This window comes from Amblyomma mixtum, chromosome 5 (assembly GCF_055824585.1).
Source record: "Amblyomma mixtum isolate Tamu chromosome 5, ASM5582458v1, whole genome shotgun sequence".
NCBI lineage: Eukaryota > Metazoa > Arthropoda > Arachnida > Ixodida > Ixodidae > Amblyomma > Amblyomma mixtum.
In genome coordinates this window covers 88054732-88076515 of record NC_143016.1, presented here as the reverse complement: position 1 = coordinate 88076515, position 21784 = coordinate 88054732, and the positions used below count along the sequence as shown (strand labels likewise).

At 47.8% G+C, this 21784-nt stretch overlaps 1 protein-coding gene across 2 annotated transcripts in view; it reads left to right on the top strand.

Annotated features, from left to right (window-relative positions):
• LOC149342925 (dual oxidase 2-like) overlaps positions 1 to 21341 on the top strand; it is a 57936-nt gene extending 36595 nt beyond the window's left edge. The window contains exons 14-30 of one of the 2 annotated variants that reach the window (XM_089545448.1): positions 1202 to 1414; positions 3015 to 3128; positions 3831 to 4039; positions 4632 to 4817; positions 5929 to 6151; positions 6248 to 6341; positions 6792 to 6967; positions 8609 to 8696; positions 9961 to 10214; positions 11661 to 11891; positions 13321 to 13414; positions 13537 to 13586; positions 14083 to 14364; positions 15906 to 16135; positions 17471 to 17791; positions 18708 to 18836; positions 21086 to 21341. In XM_089545448.1, the coding sequence (XP_089401574.1) occupies positions 1202 to 1414; positions 3015 to 3128; positions 3831 to 4039; positions 4632 to 4817; positions 5929 to 6151; positions 6248 to 6341; positions 6792 to 6967; positions 8609 to 8696; positions 9961 to 10214; positions 11661 to 11891; positions 13321 to 13414; positions 13537 to 13586; positions 14083 to 14364; positions 15906 to 16135; positions 17471 to 17791; positions 18708 to 18836; positions 21086 to 21208 (3017 nt within the window). In that variant the 3' untranslated portion in view covers positions 21209 to 21341. The remainder of the gene's footprint in view (positions 1 to 1201; positions 1415 to 3014; positions 3129 to 3830; positions 4040 to 4631; positions 4818 to 5928; positions 6152 to 6247; positions 6342 to 6791; positions 6968 to 8608; positions 8697 to 9960; positions 10215 to 11660; positions 11892 to 13320; positions 13415 to 13536; positions 13587 to 14082; positions 14365 to 15905; positions 16136 to 17470; positions 17792 to 18707; positions 18837 to 21085) is intronic. The other variant, XM_089545450.1, reaches the window with a different exon arrangement.
• Positions 21342 to 21784: the final 443 nt, after the last annotated feature.

Genomic DNA, 21784 nt, shown 5'->3' with positions numbered 1-21784 from the left:
CTTCTTGGGGTCTGGGCGAACTCCATCCTTGCTTACGACGTGACCAAGGAACAGCAGCTCCTCGTAGGCGAAGTGGCACTTCTCTGATTTCAGTGTCAGGCCTGAAGACTTGATCGTTTCCAGCACTATCCTAAGCCTTCTGAGGTGGTCTTCAAAGCTTGAGGAGAAGACAACAACGTCATCTAAGTAGACTCGGCGGCGGCGTAAGCAACAGGCGTGCTCGGCGGTCGTCGAACTACGAATGTCCGCCGCTCGCGGCATCGCTCAATTTAAACCCGGCAAGGAAACTTCCAGATAACAGGTCAAGATCATCTACGGTAATCTGGAAAAACCTAGATGCAGCCTTTCATGGCTGCGAACAATCGAGATTAGTCTGGTCGCTTCTCGCGCCACGAACAAAAGTGATAACGACCCTTTCCTGCTGCCTTGAGCTTGAACGAACAAACACTGCAATGATACGTGGCAATATGATGCAAATGAGAGCTGCATTCTAATCAATTTTTTCTTTTTTCATTGTATTTGCTCAGCCTGTCTATAGCACAGCCCCGCAAGCTAGTGGCCCACAAGAGGGTTGTGCCTTTGGCCATTACTTCACGAACATGTTTACAACCAGCAGCGGGTTTTAAAATCGAGCCGGAAATTCGCCGTACTTTATGCTTAAGAATGACTGTATGGAGCTGCAAATTTCTTCTAAAGGAATCAGTATCATCTCATCCATTTGATGTTTGTTCAAGTGCCTTACGCAACAGGCCAAACAGCACCAACTTTAACCTCTACTAAAGGCTATGGAAAGGAGGAGGAGGAGAAAACATTTATTGTAGCACTGTATTGAATTGGGAAGGGAAGCTGTGGATGGACGTTGACCTGAGTGGCAGTCCCTATTCCGGGACGCCATTGGTTGCCACCGCTGCCCGTGCTCTCTGGACCAGGGCCCGCTGGGCCTCCAGGTCCGAGCTGGACAGGGCCGCCTCCCAGCCCTCCCTAGTTGGCTGATTTATAGTACATGCATCCGATAAACACAAAATAGAGGCAACCATTGTAATCGTAACCCGGATTTAAGTCACTAGGCGTGCTTGGTTTCAAACGTTTGAAACCACCGACCTGTGCTAAATGTTCGGGTGAAAAGGCGGAGCTCGAAGCATGCGGTCGTGTCTTGCATGTATGCCGGAACAACATGTGTTCTCCACTCGACTGCTTCCAGCAAACCCCGGTTTGAGTCAGACCTGCCTGGACCAGTTGACGAAGCAGTACACCTGCACAACGAGGGACAACCGAAACGTCACGTGTCACGCTCTGCCGCCGCTCAATAGCGAGCGCGTCGAGAGCTGCACGCAGCTGAAGACGTTCGACTACTTCAGCGAAAGCGAGATCTCCTACGCACTCACCTTCCTCGGACTGGCGCTCTTCGTAGTAGGTGAGCGCACCTCTCTGAGCGACTACACCGCACAGGGTGGCCCGACTTAAGTGGCCCGAAGTCACAGGGAACGATCGTGAGGATCAATTCTTAATGTCGGCATAAAAATTTAAAAAAAATGTAGGCCGGCCGACTCGCGACAAGAGCTTACTTGATTGTAAGCTAGAATTATATCACAAAACTAGACCTGAAAAAAACTCGCATCAAAGGCTTAGAAAAAAACGTATACTGGACACCAGCCCAGTCCTTTTACTCCAAGGGGGCAAGGATAGAACCAGGCTGAAGTACAGTTTAAACTCGCTTTAACGACGCTGTGGGAGTGCCCGTTTTCTTCGTTACAGCCGTTGCCTCGTTACAGCCGTAGGTGACGTCGGTCGCACCTGTCGTATATCAGCGCGCGTCTTGTCACCAGGTAGACGCAGGACAACACATCTAGCGTTTAGTCTGCATGCGATCTGTGCTGAGGAAGCCTTTAACAAAAGGAAGTAAACATATCAGCCTTGTCAAGTGCGCGTGTGTTTTGTTTTGTTTTTTCTCGGCGCCTGGAAAAGCAAACCTTGCAGAAATAATGCAGTAGAGGATAAGTTGAGACCTGTTCAGAACAATGAGCTCTCCGTTTCGGTGCTGAATCCCACACCGCCCGGTGAGAGAAGGCACGCGGTAGTGATTCCGTGACGAGTGCCTGTTTTGGTTGCCTTCCATGCATGCCGCACATGCTAGCCACAACATTTCCCCGCATGACTGTAATGGGCAGTGGAGAATGAGTACGGCAAATCGAAGGCTTCCTAAGAAGCATTTGATAATCTTACAAAGACTCCTTGAACTTGCTGGAAAGCAAATAATCTCAGCTACCTTCTTGTTCCTTTCACACCACGAGTGACGACGTTGTCGACTTATTCCGTTAAGTAAGATTGCAGACTGTCGACGTCAAAGTATTTTGCTAGCTGACACTTTTTCGTATCCTATGCAATCGCTTTGATTATGGCCTCGCTCCGGTCAACGGAAATCGCCTTGCACTTTGATTTAACAACGATACCACTAATCTTGACGGCGACACCAATGTCCACTGCGACACCAACGTGCGTGGTTTTCAGCCAGTTTTCACCCACTCCCCATACGGCACCAGGGTTGGTGAAAAAGGCGGATTTCAATTTGCCTCATCGGAGGGTACACAATTATGACACACACTTACAGTTCAACGTACTCAGCGCGAAATTACCAGTGAATTTAACTTGGCGTTCGTTATACCTGTCATAAGAAACGTTTACTTTGTTAAAATGAGACATCAAGTACATAAGCCTTTATAGCAGCCTTCGAGAGGGATAGCTATTCCTTCGTTATATTCATTATTTCGTTATAAAACATTTCGTAATAGCGAGTGCAGTTCACCCCACACAAACATCGCTCGCCTTGTGCCTTTGCCCCGAAACTCCAGCGCTTCTCTGCACCATTTAGCGCTACTTTGTTCACGTAATGAATTTCCTGCAGCTACGCCATTGCTTTAGCGTTCAGACCTGCAGTTCCGTTGTTACTGAAAGACCAATTTCTTGGGGTTTCGTTTGATTTTCATTTCATCGACGCGTCTCTCACTGCGGCCCAGGATGCGTGCTACTGCTCCTGTTCCTGGCCCAGAGGCGCAAGCGCTTGGTGGCCGAGGAGCGCAAGAAGCTGAACCGGCGCCGGACTCGTTCGGGCCCCAAGGACATCGTCATCCGTGAGTGCATCCACGAGTACGCGCGCAACTTGTCTAGGGCAGCGTTTCTCACAGACCATAGATGGCATGCAGTATAGTATCGCTCAACAAATGCATCGTGAGTCTGCAGCTGCAATTAATGCATTTTTATGCATTCCGGCGCTGTATGCTGCTCGTTTTCAGCATACCGCCGATATATGCTCAGTGTTAATGTGCAAACATTTGTCATTTAGGTAAATAAAGCAGTCACTTTGGCTTAACGCAGGGACGAGTGGGAAGTGATGGTACATCACGGTGCTGAATAGAAAACACTCCGCCAGATTCGTCTGATCGCCGCCGTGAAGCGACACACATGGGGACTATGTCATAGGTAGATGTAAGGGGGCAGGGGCACGCCAGACTGATATATCTTCAATTTAAGAACCACACTGCTCCCATCGCCCGCTCTTGTTTGATCGGCGAAGCCCTCTGTCCAAGAGTTGCCCCTTATTCCGACCCTTTTAAAGTATGCGAAAAACTGAGCTGCATTGGAAAATGTTATCCGTTTGCGTTGCTCCCTGAGCGCAGGTAACGAATAGCGAGTTTCCATAGGCCTAGAAAGTGCCTTTATGCCCCCAACGACTGGTGAGCCTTCTGTGAGCCACTTGATATGAAAGTCGTGCTTAATCGTGCATGACATCTCATAGGGACTGGCATTTCACCCCTGGCGGTCACACATCGCAGTGCGCGAGTGGCAGGGCCACCGGCAGGGCCACCGGAACGTGGTGGCGCGTTTCATGGACGACAAGCGCAGCCTGGTGCTAACCAACGCGGCGAGCGGAAGCGCACTTCGCAGCATCGACTTCCGCAAAGTCCAGTCCGTCTTCATCCACGTGGCCTCGTCTAAAAGGCGCCACTTCTGCTTGCTCAGGGTGCCCAAGGAGTACGACCTGGTAAGGACCACATATTTACTACTGCACGCGCGTTTGTCTCGTGTATCGACCGTGAGAACGCGTAATATGTGGTTATAATTGAAGTGGGCATTGTCATTTTGCACACACATGTCCTTAACTGACGTCTTTTATCATTCAATAACCTGCTGCCCCCTCCCTTCTGTCCCTTTTATATCTCCTCTCTTCCCCAGTGTTGGGTACACAACCGCGAAGCCGTGTTTTGGTTGATGATGATGATAATGATGATGATGTCCTCATGCTTAATGGCACATACCCACGGCGGAGGATTGGCCAGGGTGCATAGCGGTTCTGGTTAACCTCACCGCCTTCCTACTTCCTCTTTCTCTCTCTCGTTCTTTAAAGAGAGGGTCGTATATAAGGTAATAAAACATCTCATGGACTCACGTCGTGTACTCCCTTCAAGGTTCCGTTGTTTCCTCAGCACTCGGAACCAAATGTACGAAAATCTAGCCTGCTGTGGTTAGCTTATTAACCGTAATATAGCACATTTTTATCTCCGTTAGCTCTTACGCCGTTGTGCTTTAAGCCCGGAGGTCAAACTGAGTGCTCCGGCGAACGAACGTGTCTGCAGGTGCTCAAGTTCGACGCCATGGATGACATGGAGTTGTTCATCGCGCGGCTCGAGGACTTCCTAGGCAACATTGGAGTAGGGCGCGAGAGGCGCCAGATGGAAGAGAGCACGCTGCTGCGAGACGCAGTCACCCTCGAGCACCGCAAGAAGCAGCTGGACAAGTTCTTCCGCGTAGTCTTCGCTCAGGTACGCAAAATGACGGAATTTTTCACCTAAATCCTGCACGAGCATCTCTGCTTCACCCTATTCCAGTGTGTTTCGCTGTCATAAACTTGTCCGTTATTGGGCAGGGTCATACTGGCTTTGTTGGTATATAGCCACGGCTAAGCCGAATCAAACATATTAAATCTTAACTTACGGCCCCAAAGTTTTACTTCCCAATTTCGAAGTTTCTACGGTTCCATTTCAACGCATCACTCATTGTCTCCTCGGATACCCCCTTACGTCCTTAAATGACTACGTTCAGGCCTGGGAGATATTTTCTAGCAAACCGATGTGGCAGGCATGTTTTTTTCACAATAGTTAATTCCGTACTGATTTTAACTAAGTGCCAAGCTATGCACGCCATATTATTGCCCTGCAGTTGTGAACTAACGGAACCTTTCGTCACGTGCGTGTACGTACCAAGCATCCATATGTAATGTCTGTCTGGGCTTGGGTAAGGTCTGTCTGGGCTTCCTTGCGAGACTGCCACACTGCAACATACTCACCTAAATTTCTTGCCCAACTAATGCTTTCAGTCCGCCCATCGCCTGCGTTGCCCCGACAGTAAGCTGAAAAGTCAGGCATAAAAACTTGTTATGTTGTTATTTCATTTTCAATGAACATGCCCTGGACCTTCTCCGAACCAAATTTAGCATCACCTACAAGAGTTATCACGCATCCAACGCAGTGGCTCGTAAGATAATGGCATTATGCTGCTGATCCCAAGGTCACGGGATCGTGTCCCGCCAGCGGAGACCGCATTTAGGTGGAGACGACGTGCAAAAATGCCAGAGCACTTAATAAATCTCCAGGTTTCTAAATTAATCAAGATATCCTACCACCACCTTCCTCACAGCCCACGAACTTGCGTCTTCGGGACGCTAAATCTTACCTATACCATCACTACTGTTCTCGCCCTCACCGTACCTTTCCTCTCGAGCTGCTGTTCGTTCTTTTTTCCCAAGATCCCTCTCAACGCATTGTGCAATGAAGCTGACACTGTTGTACGCCACCCTAGTCAAGGAAGGGTAGTGTTGTGGGATGTCGATATTGACCCGGTGCTCACCTACGCTGGGGCGTGCTAATTGTGCAGGCGTTCGGGATCGAGCACGATCAGAAGGAGATCCTGCAGCTGGACGCGGCTCAGGCGCGCGACATCGTCAACCTGGAGCTGACGCAGGCTGAGTTCGCCGCCGCCCTCTCCATGCACCCGGACTCGACCTTCGTGCAGCAGATGTTCGCCCTGGTCGACTTCGACAACAACGGCTACATCTCCTTCAGGGAGTTCCTGGACATGATAGTCATCTTCGCCAAGGGTGTGTACCTACGCAGGCGCTACAGGTCATTCGCTTTAGGATGGACTTTGAGCGGGGCACCTCATGCGCACGTCGCGTTATGTTCTTTCACGACAGGAACGGCCGAAGACAAGACCAAGCTTATGTTCGACATGTACGACATCGACCACTCCGGAAAACTGTCCCGAGATGAATTCGCCAACATGATCAAGTATGTGGCCCGGCTTGGCCGAGACTGGAGGGGACTGTCTTCGTTTCGCACTTATTCCTCGTGCACATTCTTCTTTTCCTATCGATGCGAACAAAATTCTTTGGCGCAATGTAGCGATATGGCTAGCCGTTGCTGCCTCGACACTTCACGATGGCAGCAACTTTAGGATAAATGGCAGACACGTACAAGAAACTACTTATCTGAGGAAAAAAAATACATTAAAGATGTATTCTGTAAACATCAAACTTGACAGGGCAGTAGGATTTTGATCTTGCATACTCAGACTGCTACCTTTTTATTCCACGAAAAAGTGACTTTCTTATCCCTCGGGATTAACATCTTAACTCAGAGGTGTTTTTCGAGGGCTCTGCGTGGTGTCTGCAAAGTTATTTTGCTGCTATAAATTTGGGTTGGCAAAAAGAGCAAGCGGTCTCACTGTGTTCTGCACAGATCGCTGCTGGAGCTAGCCAACCAAAGCCTGTCCCAAGAAAAACTGAACGAGCTGATCAGCTCGATGTTTAGAGAAGCCGGCTTGGAGAAGAAACAAACCATCACACTGGAGGACTTCCAGATGTTGCTGTCCAGCCACAAGGACCAGCTTGGGTATACACAGCTCAACTTTGACGGTGCGTATGCCAACGTTGCCACGTTCAACCCTGCTTGAATACTGCATGTATTAACGGTGCCATTTCCGTCCTTGTGTGCCCAGACGCTCAAGTCGCACTGTATACTTAACAGCAGTACTGACACACAGTTTTGACACAGTGCTCGTCGGCATGGAGTACTCGACAGAAAAAGATTTTTTTTTTTTGCAGCGAAAGCTACCCTACTATAGCTGGGACGCATTTCACTGTGAGCCTCCCAATTACCTTGAAACGACCTTAAGATAAATCATGGCTAGTGTTGCTATGCACATATGCCTAACCATGTGCAGTCCACTTAGTGGACAACCTTTGACGTTGAATTTTGACCAACTTTGGCCTTCACATCTGACCTTGAACTTTAATCTTGAACTCTGGCATTTAATTTTGACCCAACAAGCTGTCGGCAGAGGCAGTAAGAAAGCCACGTGGTAATCACGTTGTGTCACGTGATTCAATTCACAGTTATGACGTCAGGTATGAGGTATTACAACGAGATCTGTGAGCTTGACTTAGATGCTACAGAGGAAAGACAGCGCGTTTAAGAATCCTTCTACGTGTGAAGCAACCATCCATGTTCTCTTCGTCAGGCTACGGTAACGGCGTATTATCTCAGTCTTTGGCATGGGCCTGACCATCGATCAGTCTTTGTCTCCATCAAGCCAATCAATGAAGACGAATAAGCTGTGAAGTGGTGGGGAAAATTAAGAAACAATAAAAGATGTGCCAAAGATAAAACCATGTTTAATCATGCTTGTGTAGCTTTCGCTACGTGACACTCGGTTCGGCAGAGTTGAACCACTGCATTTTTTTTAACTGAACATTATTTCCTGTGCCCTTGCCCCTCGCACTGTGTTCCAACAACCTTCTCACTGACTAACGCATCCGTTTGTTACTTAGTTTCCGCGCTGTCCTGAGCATACTGTCTCTTTGCGTCACACACCAGTGGTCATATTTCTGCCCCACCGCTTCATGTACTTATCCACAAAGCTAATTCTGTTTTACGGCCAAAGCTGCACCGAGGATCGTGAGGAGCGCCGGACTATGAAGAACGTGGGCAACGTTGGGAGGGTCTGAGCTAAATTTGGCCATGCGGGTTTCTTTATAACGCAGCAAAATCTCAGCACACGATGCGAGTTAGAGTGAGAGCTTTTGACGTTGTATGATGTCCAGGCATCATCAACAGCACCCCGTAATGCGATATCCGCATATCGTCACTTTGTCTCGGGGAACGATGGGATGTGTGAGCGCTTTTCTCTCTTCGCTTCCTTTGGCAAGATACTTGTAAAGCGTCACGTATTAGGTTGAATGGGAGACCACAGATGCTTCCCGATGTCCCCACCAAACCCACAACAAACCGATAGTCTGATCAGAAAGTACGCCAGACATAAAACGAAGGTCGAAATCTTTCGGAAAGAGTGCATCTATATAGCGTAAGACAGACGGTCAGCAATACTGATTGCCGACGGCAGATTGAGATCATAGCACCAAAAAGTCAGAACCGCGGATCAGATGCAACTCGAGTTGTTCTCTCTAAGAGTTATGGATGCGCTTATCGGACTTTCCTGCGTTCCTTTTGGCGATTCCTGCTACAAAAAGTTACTCTTGTTCATCCTTTCCTCGCAGTGTCTACATTCAAAGGGGCCCCACCTCCGTCGATGAGCAGGAACAGCGTTGTCTATCGCGCACAGAACACACTCGTCCGTGCGTACAGGTGAGTGTCGCCTCATGCTGACGATTTCTGAGAGCTACTGGTGCAAGGTGTGTACGTATAGATGGCACTCTATTGCCGCAGCACTGCTGCAGAGCTTTGTCGCCAGCAACTCTTTCTTGCTGTCAGCTTCGAGACAAGGTTTCAAAAAACTACAGCGCCAAAGGCCAATCGGCGCGAGCAGCCGATCTTAAAATAAAAAATAGTTGGAAGTGTAAAAGCGTTGGAACAGAAGTTACGTTCGAGTGGTTGGCTTTTGCGATTCGTAAAGTTGTTTTTTTTTTTTTTTGTAACTCGGGAGAGCGCATTAACAGGAGTAGGTTACTGAATTTCAGTAACTATAACGCTAGAAAAATTTTCGCTCAAAGTTTCACTGCATGCACCAAGGCATCATGCGGAAACAACTCGCAGCACAAAGTTTTGTATACGACAAATAAAGATGTGAATGAGGCTACACCACCTCAATGTGTTGCCAGGTTTCTTGCAGTGAGCGTATGCAATTGGAACAATACTAGAATTTTCCCTCCGCTGCCTTTAACTTATTGCTGCTGCTTTAACAAGCCGCTGCATATAAATTCTTTCTTGTTTTTTTCCTTTCATTTCTCGTTTCTGACACTCACACACATCTGCTGAGTTTGTGCGCAATTCTTTTCACTTGCGTTGTTCTCGTACAGGGTTGTTGTTCACGTACAGGGCGTTTTAACGTACGCGTTGTTCACACGCGAGCGCGTGGCCGCCGAGAGCCGGTGAGAATGGGTGGCACCAGGCGCAAGGGCAGAAAGAACAGCCGGCCAGGCTTACCGCGCATACAGCTTTGCCGCCTATTCATGCCGGCTTTCGGCCGCAGGTCTTCGCTAAGCGGCCCTGTATACAGACTTGGCGAAGCGCGGCGACCACACGCTCCCGTGTTCCCTTTCACACTGAGTGGCCCTGTATACAGACTTGGCGAAAAGTCTTCTGGTAACATAGTTTTCTTTTGAGCCGTGTTGTTGTGCAGTCACGGCACGAAAGAAGCCTCCGGAGGGGGGAGGCTACTCTTGCGCTCACCCGTCCGGATATTCGGAACTTCGGAGGTGCTCCGTGTGTCCCACTGCACAAGTCAAAAGCGAACCATGTGGCCTGAGAATATCTTACGAAAGCTGTAGAGAGCATGCGGATCCTCACATATCCACACACCATGCAGCTCCAGCCGTGAGCGGTCGTGCTTGGTCGCACGCTCTGTCGTACTACTCAGCGTATTATGGAGAATCTTTTTTCCTCTTCCCAGCTACTTCGGCGGCAAGAGCGACGCTGCCACGGCTGCTGCTAGCCTGGCCACCGAGGCGGCGGGTCAGCAAACCCGCAGTCGACTGAACGTGCAGCCCCTGGCGCTCCCGCGCAAGGCCAGCTACGAGCAGGAGTCGGCTCTGTCCCGGTACCTCGTCGCCATGGGCAAGTTCTTCGAGAACCACCGCCTCGAGATATTCTGGCTCACCCTGTACACCCTCGTGCTGCTTGCCATCTTCAGCGAGCGCGCCTACTGTGAGTGACATTCGTTTGTGCTCGGCATAAATTGCAGCTTCAACAAAGATTCCAGGAAGAGGTTGATAAGTTTGTAAAGCTTGTTCAAACGATTTCAATTTATTCAAAGATATCGGTTGTCCTCTGCAGTACAAGGAGGGTAGATGCTGTAACAACTCTTCGCCGCGGCTGAGTCTGTGGGCGAGACAGACAAAACCGCGAAGGCTGCTGTCACATAACCTGTATATGCAACCACAAGTAATCTGAAGTCACTGATTTCGCGTCGGCGGACCAATACCAATAAACATGTCTCATTGGCATGGTCACTTGCTCCTCCAGGAAAAAAAAAGTGCGAATTTCAGGAAAGGGAAACCAAAAGAGCAGTAATGCTTGTGATGTTAGTTCACTCTCCTTACATATTAACTGCCCCGCCGCGGTGGCTCAGTGGTTACGGCGCTCGGCTGCTGACCAGAAAGACGCGGGTTCGATCCCGGCTGCGGCGGCTGAATTTCGATGAAGGCGAAATTCTAGAGGTCCGTGTACTGTGCGATGTCAGTGCACGTTAAAGAGCCCCAGGTGGTCGAAATTTCCGGAGCCCTTCACAACGGCGTCCCTCATAGCCTGAGTCGCTTTGAGACGTTAAACCCCAATAAACCAATAAACCAATTACATATTGACTACTGGTAGAGCACTTTATTCCATCTAGTTTAAATTTGGAATAATGACCTTTATAATGATAATGAAAGTACTAGGGGTCTCTGGGCTCCACGTGAAAGTTCGTTCGGGTTGAAGCTTTCACTTGTTGTTGTTGTTGCTGTTGCCTTGGTGGCATGGCAGATACCCACGACGGGGGATTGGCCAGGGTTCGGTGAGGAGAGCCCAAAGAAGGTAAATTGGTGCCAAGCTAATGGATTACCTTTTATTGCCAAGCTAATGATTTAACTTTGGGTACGTATTCCGAGGAATTAAAGATGGAATTATAGATAAAAAGAAATTATGGGAAGAAATGAATGACAAAATATACAGCGGGCATAAAGATTAGAGAATTGAATACAAAAAAAATTCTGAATGATTTTGCTTAGAACACTCTTCACAAAAGCTGGTCATCCCTTTCTTCTTCCCAGCTGGCATTCAGCCCAGCCACCCTCTGCCCTTCTTACCCGATGTGGTAGGCTTACCTTAACCAAATGGTCATTGGTAACCCGAGCACATGATCTATGGATGCCTGGTGCTGCGTCGTTATGACATTCCTTCAGCTCCCCCCCCCCCCCCCCCCCCTTACTGCATTCTTGGAGCTGAAGGATGCGTCCTGATCTATTGACAAACTTTATTCCGTGCCTGACTTGTGATGAAACGTGCAAAGATAGCTGTTTATTTGCTCTTTGTTACCGATTGAGCATTCACATACGCCTAATCAGCAGCAGTGAGCGAATGTTTGCCGGGTACCCCCGTTGATGCCCCGCGCAGACTACTCGGTGGAACGCGAGCACGGCGGCCTGCGGCAAATCGCGGGCTACGGCGTCACCGTGACCCGTGGCGCGGCCAGCGCCCAGATGTTCACCTACTCGACGCTGCTGCTGACCATGTGCCGCAACAGCATCACGTTCCTGCGGGACACGTTCCTGCACCAGTACGTGCCCTTCGACTCGGCCATCCCCATGCACCTGTACATCGCCATCTGGGCGGGCATCTTCTCCAGTGAGTCACTCTGTTCCCGCCGCCCCCTCCCTTTGGCATGCTGCTGAAACGCAAAATAAGAAAAATGAATGGTGATTACTCGTTTATGGTAATGGGGAATATCAACGCTGATATTCCGCATCAGCACAAATGTGCACTCGCCATTAAATTTTATGACTGCGGCGACGACGAACACACGTTGCTCGGGAAACTTCTTCCAAACAGCTACCGTGTCCGTTTTGAGAACGTTAAAAAGACGCGCAAGGCACGGGCTACGTGTAAGGGGCGATCTACTGATCGTGCCCCCCTCGCGTGGCACCTGGCTCTTGCCATCCTTACTGGTCCTCGCTGTCACGCTTGGCTGCACGGACGCTTTTTGACAACGATGACAAACACGCTTTTCCCGGGAACCTTCGCGTTAACTGGTAGCGCTGTGAAGAGACCTTGCAGATACACCCGCGAAGCGCCGAGTGCTGCTGATGCAGAGGTGGATTCCCCCCAGTTGTTCTTGCAATGGGTGTTGGATTACCGCACCTTTCTCCTGTTCTTCCTTCACATCTTACGGGAGATCACATAGAAGTCCATATGCGTTATATTTAAGCTAGCTTCTTCGTCTCCTCCTTGTTGGTCTTCACTGCTCAGCAGAATAGCATGATCAGCGCGGCTATAGATGCAGTGTAACGTCTGTTACGGCATGGGCGCTCTTTACCTGTAGCCCAGTGAGCTTAGATACGGAGCCTAAATCTTTTATTTTTTGCTCCATTGTTTTCTCCTCCTTTCCCAAACCTCGCAGCAGGATAAAGTAGTCCAGCTGAAGAAAACGTGCCCTTATTCCTGTTCATTAAGATGTTTTCTCTCCCTTTTTCTTGAGAAACTGGCTGAAACACAATTTGAGGATAAACATTAGAAGTTAGGACTCATAAGGTACTGAACTAGTTGGTAAGAAATTAGCGCCAAAAAACGAGGACAGTCGTGGAGTAAAAAAGTGATAGGGTTTTAACGTAGTTAAACCGAGTAGACATGCGAAAGCAAAGGGTGCTTTGCAACCCTTGGTTGAAAGGTTTGAGAGCAAGGGACATTGAGGGTGCCAAGGTCCTCCTCAAGGTCACCCCTCATTGGCTACAGCTGGCGCGGCACCCCTCAGAACTTATCCGAGCTTCCTCCCACTGGCTACAACTTGCGCGATGCTCTTCCGAACTAACCCGAGCTTACCCGGATTTCTCCGAGACATCACACAAGGTTTTTGGTTGGGACCGTGATAAGTAGTGCTTTCGCACTAAAACGTTTCTCGATCGTCCCATGCGACGCCCTTGCGGAGTTGCTAATATCACCCCTACAAGCGTAGAATATACGGAGAGTGCATGCAACCAATTGCGCGCACGAGCCATTCGTGGCAACCAATTATGCGTCTCGTAACTGACCCCGTTGCTTTGTCGGTCTCCGTTTCCAGTCATCCACAGCGTGGGGCACGCCCTCAACTTTTACCACATCTCTACGCAGACCGCTGACGACCTGACCTGCCTCTTTCGGGAGTATTACCACGCGTGAGTGCCACGGCGTAAACTGCTCTCCTGGACTTTGAGCCATTCATGCATTTTTATATTCACACATACGAATATCGCCTAATCTTGTGTCGCGAGCTGAAATGCGTGCTATACCTTTGCAGAACGGACGAGCTGCCCAAGTTCCACTACTGGTGCTTCGCTACCATGACAGGTGAATGCGCAGTGCCTCCCACGCCTCCCACTCTCGCTTCATCGACAGCCCTGCATCCGCCAGGGGCGAATTTATGACCATATACACTGAAGCGATAGCATAAACGGGTACAGTACTCATACGTGACACGAAGAGAGCCAAAGGTCTAATTGAGCACTATCATCATTTCACTGAGCAGAAAAAACAATGATCCGATGCACACTTGCACGCATGACAAACTGCAGGCGTCAGTCTGGTCTTCAGCTTCGGCTTTGTACCACTCAAGATGCCTGCCACTGCACTACTGTCACAAATGGCATGTTTTTTAAACGGTATTATACTTGGCTTTCTGAGATAACGGCTTTGTTCTCTATCATTTCAATAGCTGAACAAATGAGGCATATACGCCTACCACATCCTGCGAACTGGGAATGTTTTGAAGGTTTCAACAAAAAAAAAATAAACGACATAGTCTATGCCTTCTCTCTTTCTCTGACCGCGCGCGCCTGGCTCGCAGGGATGACTGGCATACTGCTGCTCATGCTGCTCGCGGTTATGTACGTGTTTGCGACCCCATATGCTCGGCGCCACGTGTTCAACGCCTTCTGGAACACGCACAACCTGTACCCGGCCTTCTACATCCTCATGGTGCTGCACGGACTCGGGCGACTGGTGCAGCCGCCCATCTTCTACTACTTCTTCCTGGGCCCACTGGTGCTCTACGTACTGGACCGCCTGGTCTCCCTCAGCCGCAAGAAGGTCGAGATCTCGGTCATCCGCGCCGAGCACCTGCCCTCCGGTCAGTATACGGCTTCTTCCTTTGATGCCCCGCTTGACGGTTAAATTACTTCAGAGTACCAGCACGTTGTTCTCGTCTGAGCACAAAGCACAGTGTATCAATACCCAGCAATTTCGGACAAAAGCATTTTTGAGACAGTAACAGTTTATGAACGTAATTTTTTCACATAATGGAAGATTTCGATACAACGAACAATATATCCGCAGATCACCCGACGGCAGTCTTATATATATATTTTTCTATTAACGTATTTGCTATAGTCAAAAGCGTTCCCCATTGGTCTTCTAGGCAATCTTAACTGTTCGATGCAATCGATGGCAACATTTTAAAAGAAATATTTTGTTACATACGAGAAGAATGGACCTTCAATATTTCCGTAGCAGTATCTTACGATGAAAAACTAGCGTTCGAGACAAGGACACAACGAAGACGACAACACATGCGCTAATTTTCAACTGATTCATTTGAAAGTTAGCGCATGTGTTGCCGTCTTCGTTGTGTCCTTGTCTCGAGCGCTAGTTTTTCACCATGTGCAACCAGCTCGCCCAAACATCCAACCTGATCAAGTATCTTACGATTTCCCAATTTTCAAAGTTTTTGTCCCAGAGTCCGAGAAAGTTGGTCATGAAAGTTCATGACGCTAGGCAGCAACAATATGGGGTGCGCGTTGCGTCAGCCGTTGTTATGGACTCTGTTTCAAGGAACATGCACGTTGCTTGAATCGTTAATTGTAGTTAAAATATTATGTGTTAGCAAAACTTGTCCAGACAACTAGGCATACTATTGTCTCTGCTCCCACTACAGTCGGATACAACTCAAGGAAGCGGCGAATACCCATCAAAGGAGGCCCTCCAGCCAACGGCGTCCGACGACTGTCATAGCGTCGAGCTTAATCCCCTTGCACCCGCTAGCGTAGCACCGCGGGGTCTTTCAGGTACAAGGGGATTGAGCCCGCTTTAAGTGGATTAACAGCGACGTCACGACGCCCAGTCGACACCATTGGCTGCAGAGTCTCCTTTGATGGTTATTCGCCGCTTTGTTCTTGAGTTCCACCCGACTTTAGATCCATACAACGGCGCTCGCATAACTTGCCGCGGGAGAAACTGCACGAATGCCTAAATTTTTTTTAGTGCTGTATACATTCAACTCGTTTTAAAAACTTAACACCTTCCTGCCTTTGCTTAACTTTCCTTTTCTTTCCTTATTTTTTTGTCGCTTCAAGCCAATGGCAAGGAAAGATATCAGTAACACAAGAGTTCAAAACTAACCACCGCCATGCTAAAGCTCCAGAAGAAGCTCTTTTCACTGCATGACTGACGGACTGTAAACTGTAACCTGAGACTTGAACGTACCAAAAGACATTCTTCGTTACTGCATCACGATGCACCTTCGGCCTGTACTATCGTATCCTCCAGAGTTATATTTGCTTTTTGTGGCGGCAGTTCGAATGTTTTCTTTTTGTACTCGCCACTGCATTAGCCTGAAATAGAGGGAATAGAGGCCCACAGTATCTTCAAAAACTAAATGTGGGCAATTCGCAGACGTCACCATGTTGCTGATGAAGCGTCCGCCCAGCTTCGAGTACCGCAGCGGCCAGTGGGTGCGCATCGCGAGTCTGGGTCTCAACGGCTCCGAGTACCACCCGTTCACCCTGTCTTCGGCTCCGCACGAGGATAACCTCAGCGTGCACATCAGAGCACTGGGTCCGTGGACTATCAACCTGCGAAGGGTCTACGACCCCAGCAACTTGGCGGACAAAGGATACCCCAAGGTAGCCGCCGATGTCCACACGACGTCTCCAAGTATATGTCGGCTCGCGACAGGGTTCCATTCTTGCGGATGGCACAGGAAACGATAACTGCGTTAAGAGTCTGAATAACACATCTCGAGCTAGTTGGTTGCTCTTCACAAAGGAAAAAAAACAGTGCAAACTTCAGAAGGACACAGAAAAATTCTGGCGCTGTCTCGTCTTCCCTTTCTGCGTCTTTGTGAAGTTTGCGCTGTTTTCCTTTGTGGGTTAAGAGTTTTTTTTTTTTTCTCAGCAGCCCTTCCTAGCGTTTCCGCTAAGAACGTAAGAAACAATTCATATTAATAACTCAGGACACCTCTTCACCAAGGCAATCAACAAAGTAACGCATATGATGCAACTAACCGTTCATGAAATGATTAACTGACCCGGTCGAGTGGCTCACTTCATTCACACAAGATTCTGAAGTCAAGCGAACACACAGCGAAAATTTTCAAATATAAAAAACCGCCTACTGACTTTTCGGTAATAATAAGTATGTAAAACGGGCAGCCCCTTTCAGCCAACAGAACACTGTTGTCACTGCTTGCCACGCCGGACGTTTTTGCACACTCGTCGAAAACGCAAACAGAACAAGTTCTCGCTTATACTCCGACATTCACAGTTGCGTTCGCGCGTTGGTTTCTTTTAACAAGCTTGTTCACGTATGCACGACGATTCGCACATAACTCACGCATACTATTCACAGACCATTTTAGTTTCGCTCCACAGGCACACTGCCACGTCACGAACTATCTGCAGTTAAAACAGAAATGTTTACATTAATGCACCTCGCTTCACTGAGCACTTTCGTGAAGACCGAACATGCGTGCTCGACACTTTTTATTCATGCTTTAGGCGTTTTAGCATCACGCTGTCGGCGCTTACATTTGCGAAACAATCGTTTCATGGCCGGTGAATGATGTGGTCATCACAAGAAACTTAGGTATGTCGTATAGGCAACGTCAACTGAAGCCACTAAGAGTTTACACTTTAAGCTGGAAAGAACCAAAATGAGCACATGTGCTAGCGTTTAGGGGGCTAACTGCGTTGTACCAACCGTTACGTTCGGATGGACTAACTGCAAAAGGGCATCGTCGAACACAGCCTGCCCCTCGCCTCGCGACTAACCGTTCTTCATGAAGGCCAAGTGGTGTAGTTAGTACCTCTTACATGTCTGGTTTATGCGGTACGAAGGAAATTACGAGTACACAGTCGTTCGCCGTTGAATGCTTCGCGTAAAAAATACATTATCAGTCACATGCTTCGCGTCAGAAAGACATTTTGTGCGTGAGCATCTTTTGCAAAATGTCACCGCAGATCTACTTGGACGGGCCGTACGGCGGAGGCCACCAGGACTGGTTCCGCTTCGAGGTCTCGGTGCTGGTGGGCGGAGGCATCGGCGTCACGCCCTTCGCGTCCATCCTCAAGGACATCGCACAGCGGGCCTCGTCGCGTTCCGGAGCCCGCGTGGCCTGCAAGAAGGTCTACTTCATCTGGGTGACGCGCACTCAGAAGCACTTCGAGTGGATGACCGACATCATCCGCCAGGTCGAGGAGCGCGACGGCAAGGGCTTCGTCAGCGTGCACATCTTCATCACGCAGTTCTATCACAAGTTCGACCTCAGAACCACCATGCTGGTGAGTTTACGTCCTGTTATTTCAGTGAACTATGCTCGCGGGAGATTGTCTATGGTTGCACTTGGATAAACTGAGTTTACCGACAAACAAACACAAAATGAACAAGGCGCGGCGGGAAGCCTCAAACCTCTAGTCAACGTTTCCAGTCCTGGACTTGTCCGGACCAAGACAAATCCTCTTTTCAAAACGTTGGACAAATAGGCTGACGATTCGCTTCCATGCTTTGTTCATTTCGTGTTTGTCGAGAATCCCATCTTCCCTGCCTTCTGCTTACAGTTTATCGGCGTAATTTTGCGTTTTGCTTTTGTACTCTGCAAGTACACATACACCAGAACTCGGTTTCTGCCGGGAATGAATCGGCCGTACTATTCGAATTATTTTAATGCTGTAATGCATTCTAGGCCTCACACGCCAGATTTTCGTGGCAACGTTTTAGCCCGCACTGCACAGCTCATCTGCATAAAAATGGAGAGCACTTAAAATGCGCATGGTATATCGCATACTGGATACACACTGTGCGAATGCAGAAAGATGGACAGGTTATTCATGTTATCCAGGTGGCATTGGAAGATAGCCTCGATGCACTACATGAACTTCAATGAGCAACCCGTGGAAACAAATTTCTGCAGCGCTCGCACCAAGCGTTCGGCGTGTGCTTCTACATTTTTTTGTTGTTGTTAGCATAAACTACAGACATACACGTCCAGAAAACGGCCGTAATGACGATATTTGGGTATATTGCGCTCCAGGGAAACACCGTGGGCGACAAAATGACTGCAATAGATTGTACCAAGAAATTTTGAACACAGGTCTAGTCCTGCGCCATAAAACGGGGCTTTCATTTTTTCAAGAAAAATGTACAAAGCAGTAAACCTACACATTCGCTCTATTTTGTTTTTTGTTTTTCTTTTTCCAGTACATTTGCGAGCGTCACTTCCAGAGGATATCGAACAGGAGTCTCTTCACAGGACTGAGGGCGATCACCCACTTTGGGAGGCCAGACTTTTCAGGCTTCCTGGACTCATTGCAGGTGGAGCACCCGACGGTGAGTGTGCAATGTGGACACTGCTGTCCGGGTCAGCCAGCATCATAGCCTCACCGGAGTGAGCCTGCATTAGCGTGTGGTAGGCTGGCAGGCAAATATGTGTAACTTGGCCCATGGGGAAAACAATGTGCGCTTTTTCAGACTGTATAAAAGCGAAAATTATGAGCAGAAAATATTCTTTCTAATACAAAGCCTATGTTCAAAGAAATGTTTTCTCCTCAAAAGAACATAAATCCTGTGTTCTTTGAGCGCTGGCTTTGTTCTCCTCTACTATAATAGCTGTAATGTAGCTAAACAGACTGCTGATATCTCAGAAAAGCTTAATTTCCTCATGCATTAGAAATTACAGTCGCGCCACTGTTCCGGAGCCGCGCAATTTTGATGTTTGCAGTCTCCGTCAGAATTGACATAAGTTTGATGACTGCAACAATGAAATTTTGTTTGTTTGTTTGTTTGATTGTTTGTTTGTTTGTTTGTTTGTTTGTTTGTCTGTCTGTCTGTCTGTCTGTCTGTCTGTCTGTCTGTCTGTCTGTCTGTCTGTCTGTTTGTTTGTTTGTTTGTTTGTTTGTTTGTTTGTTTGTTTGTTTGTTTGACTTTGTAGGTTAGTACTTCGTCTAGTATATGTGCAAGCTGTTGCCGATATAGGGTGCTGAGAACATTTCAAGCCACTGTTAACATCTCTTTAGCCTCTTGTTAAAAATAGAAGATAGTGAAGGGAATCAGTAAATTATCAATTCTGGACTTTGAACTATGTAAAATCTTTCTTTTAGCTCTTGCTTCCCAGATTAATTGAGTGTGATACTATGTTTGATTCCAGCTACGTTCTCTTTCTTAGCTGTAGTTTTATCATAAAGGATACCCTGGAAACAAAAAAATATAATGAAAGAAAGTGAAAAATATTCTTATCTCGGGTAAGTTGCGAAGAGGGCGCGCAATGAGGAATAGTGGCGAATCGGTAATAAATAAAGTTGCGTAATTAAATGTTGGGGTTGTGCACATACATAAATAATTGAAAAGTTTAGCTTGTAGAATAACATCATTACTTACAAACTGTGGAAAAGTTGTAACAAGCAATGCTTGTTATGTATAGGTAATGCCGTTTTATATTTATGGTTTGACCATCAAACGACTCTTAGGTTGTTTATTAGTGTCCTGAGAGTTATGACCCGAACAATAAAATAACATTTAGACCACAACATTAGCAAAATATTAGTTATTTGCTAATTTTTAACATTAACAAAATGTTTCAATGTAAAATAAAACGTTGCTGCACCTTCCATAACAATTTAAAAACATTATATATTGTTCGGTGTTATCTTGGAAGCTGCTTGGAAGAAAAGGCGGGGGCATAGCACGCTAACTCCACGGACAATGATGCACTAACTTTTTATGAGCATCATGGCTTCTCAGTAAGGCATGTTGACGGGCTAGTTGGTTTTGCATCTTTGAAACTTGGAAAAAACCACCTAGGCGCAAATAATTTCACAAGGACACAAAAAGAGACGAGAAGACAATGGACAGGCGCCAACTTCCAACTGTTTATTGCTCGAAAAACACATCCATTTATATCAATGTACGTGTTGATATAAATGTATGTGTTTTTTCGAGCAATAAACAGTTGGAAGTTGGCGCCTGTCCGTTGTCTCCTCGTCTCTTTTTGTGTCCTTGTGAAATTATTTGCGCCTAGGTGGTTTTTTCCAAGTTTCAAAGATTATGGCTTCTTCCTTCGGTGTATGCCAACAGCAGCAGGTGGTTTTAAACAACTTGAAAACATCGCTATTTGAAGCCAACATACGTTCTTCCTATTTCCTGAGCCAGCTTCACCGCAACACTCGTGCCAATTAACCGAATCGGTAGAACAGCCAATTTTGAAGCAGGGAATGCGCTCGCAGTTATTGTATTTTACACGGCACACAAGATGTCGATGCGGTAGCTCATGATAACACCATAAGCGCCCATCAATCGTTAGCACGTTCGTTAAGAATTTCGACTTAGTTTGAGAGAGGACCAGTGACGCCATTAGTAGGGGAATGTCCAATGCTGTGACACCGACTTGATAGTTAGCTGCGCTTAGGCGCGAGTTTGTTTTTCTTTTTTTTTGTTTCTTTGGGCACGTTTGTAGCGATCTTGTATAATTACGAGAAGGATGATATCTAATAAGAAAGGCTTTTGAGCATGCAGCCATGCCTCGAGCGCACCGGTCTTCGTGAAAACCTCGAGGTGAATGTTCCTTTTCTACTGTATCGCAGGTGACACGCTTCGGTGTGTTCAGTTGTGGCCCGTTCCCCATGACACGCAGCGTACAGGCTGCCTGCGATGAGCTCAACAGGAAAGAGGGCGCCCTTTTCGATCATCACTACGAGAACTTCTGAGCGAGCGGCCTATGCCGCACCTCATCGAACCCAGCATGTGCATATACTTGCGAAGACGCCGCGGCATCGAGAGTTCGGCACCATTTCTCTCAAAATGGAAAGAAATAAAGTTTCTCCGTTTCCCCATCACGAACAGGCCTCTTTGCAAAGTACTTGAGCTGCAGGAGCTCGGGATTGAACTCGAGGCTTAGTGCATGAATGTCCACGAACTAAGAGGCACGAGGTATATCAAGACCTTGAGAAAAACAGCGCTTGCAGACAAAGGACCAGAACGAGAAGGACACACAACTGCACAGTTGTGTGTCCTTCTCGTTCTGGTCCTTTGTCTGCAAACTAAGAGGCACGAGGTATATCAAGACCTTGAGAAAAACAGCGCTTGCAGACAAAGGACCAGAACGAGAAGGACACACAACTGCACAGTTGTGTGTCCTTCTCGTTCTGGTCCTTTGTCTGCAACCGCTGTTTTTCTCAAGATGTACCCCAACCAACTCGCCCAGCAACACCCCTTGCTCAAGTATATCAAGACATTTTAAAATTTTTTAGAGGGTGCTCACCTTATGGGGCAATTGAAAAAGC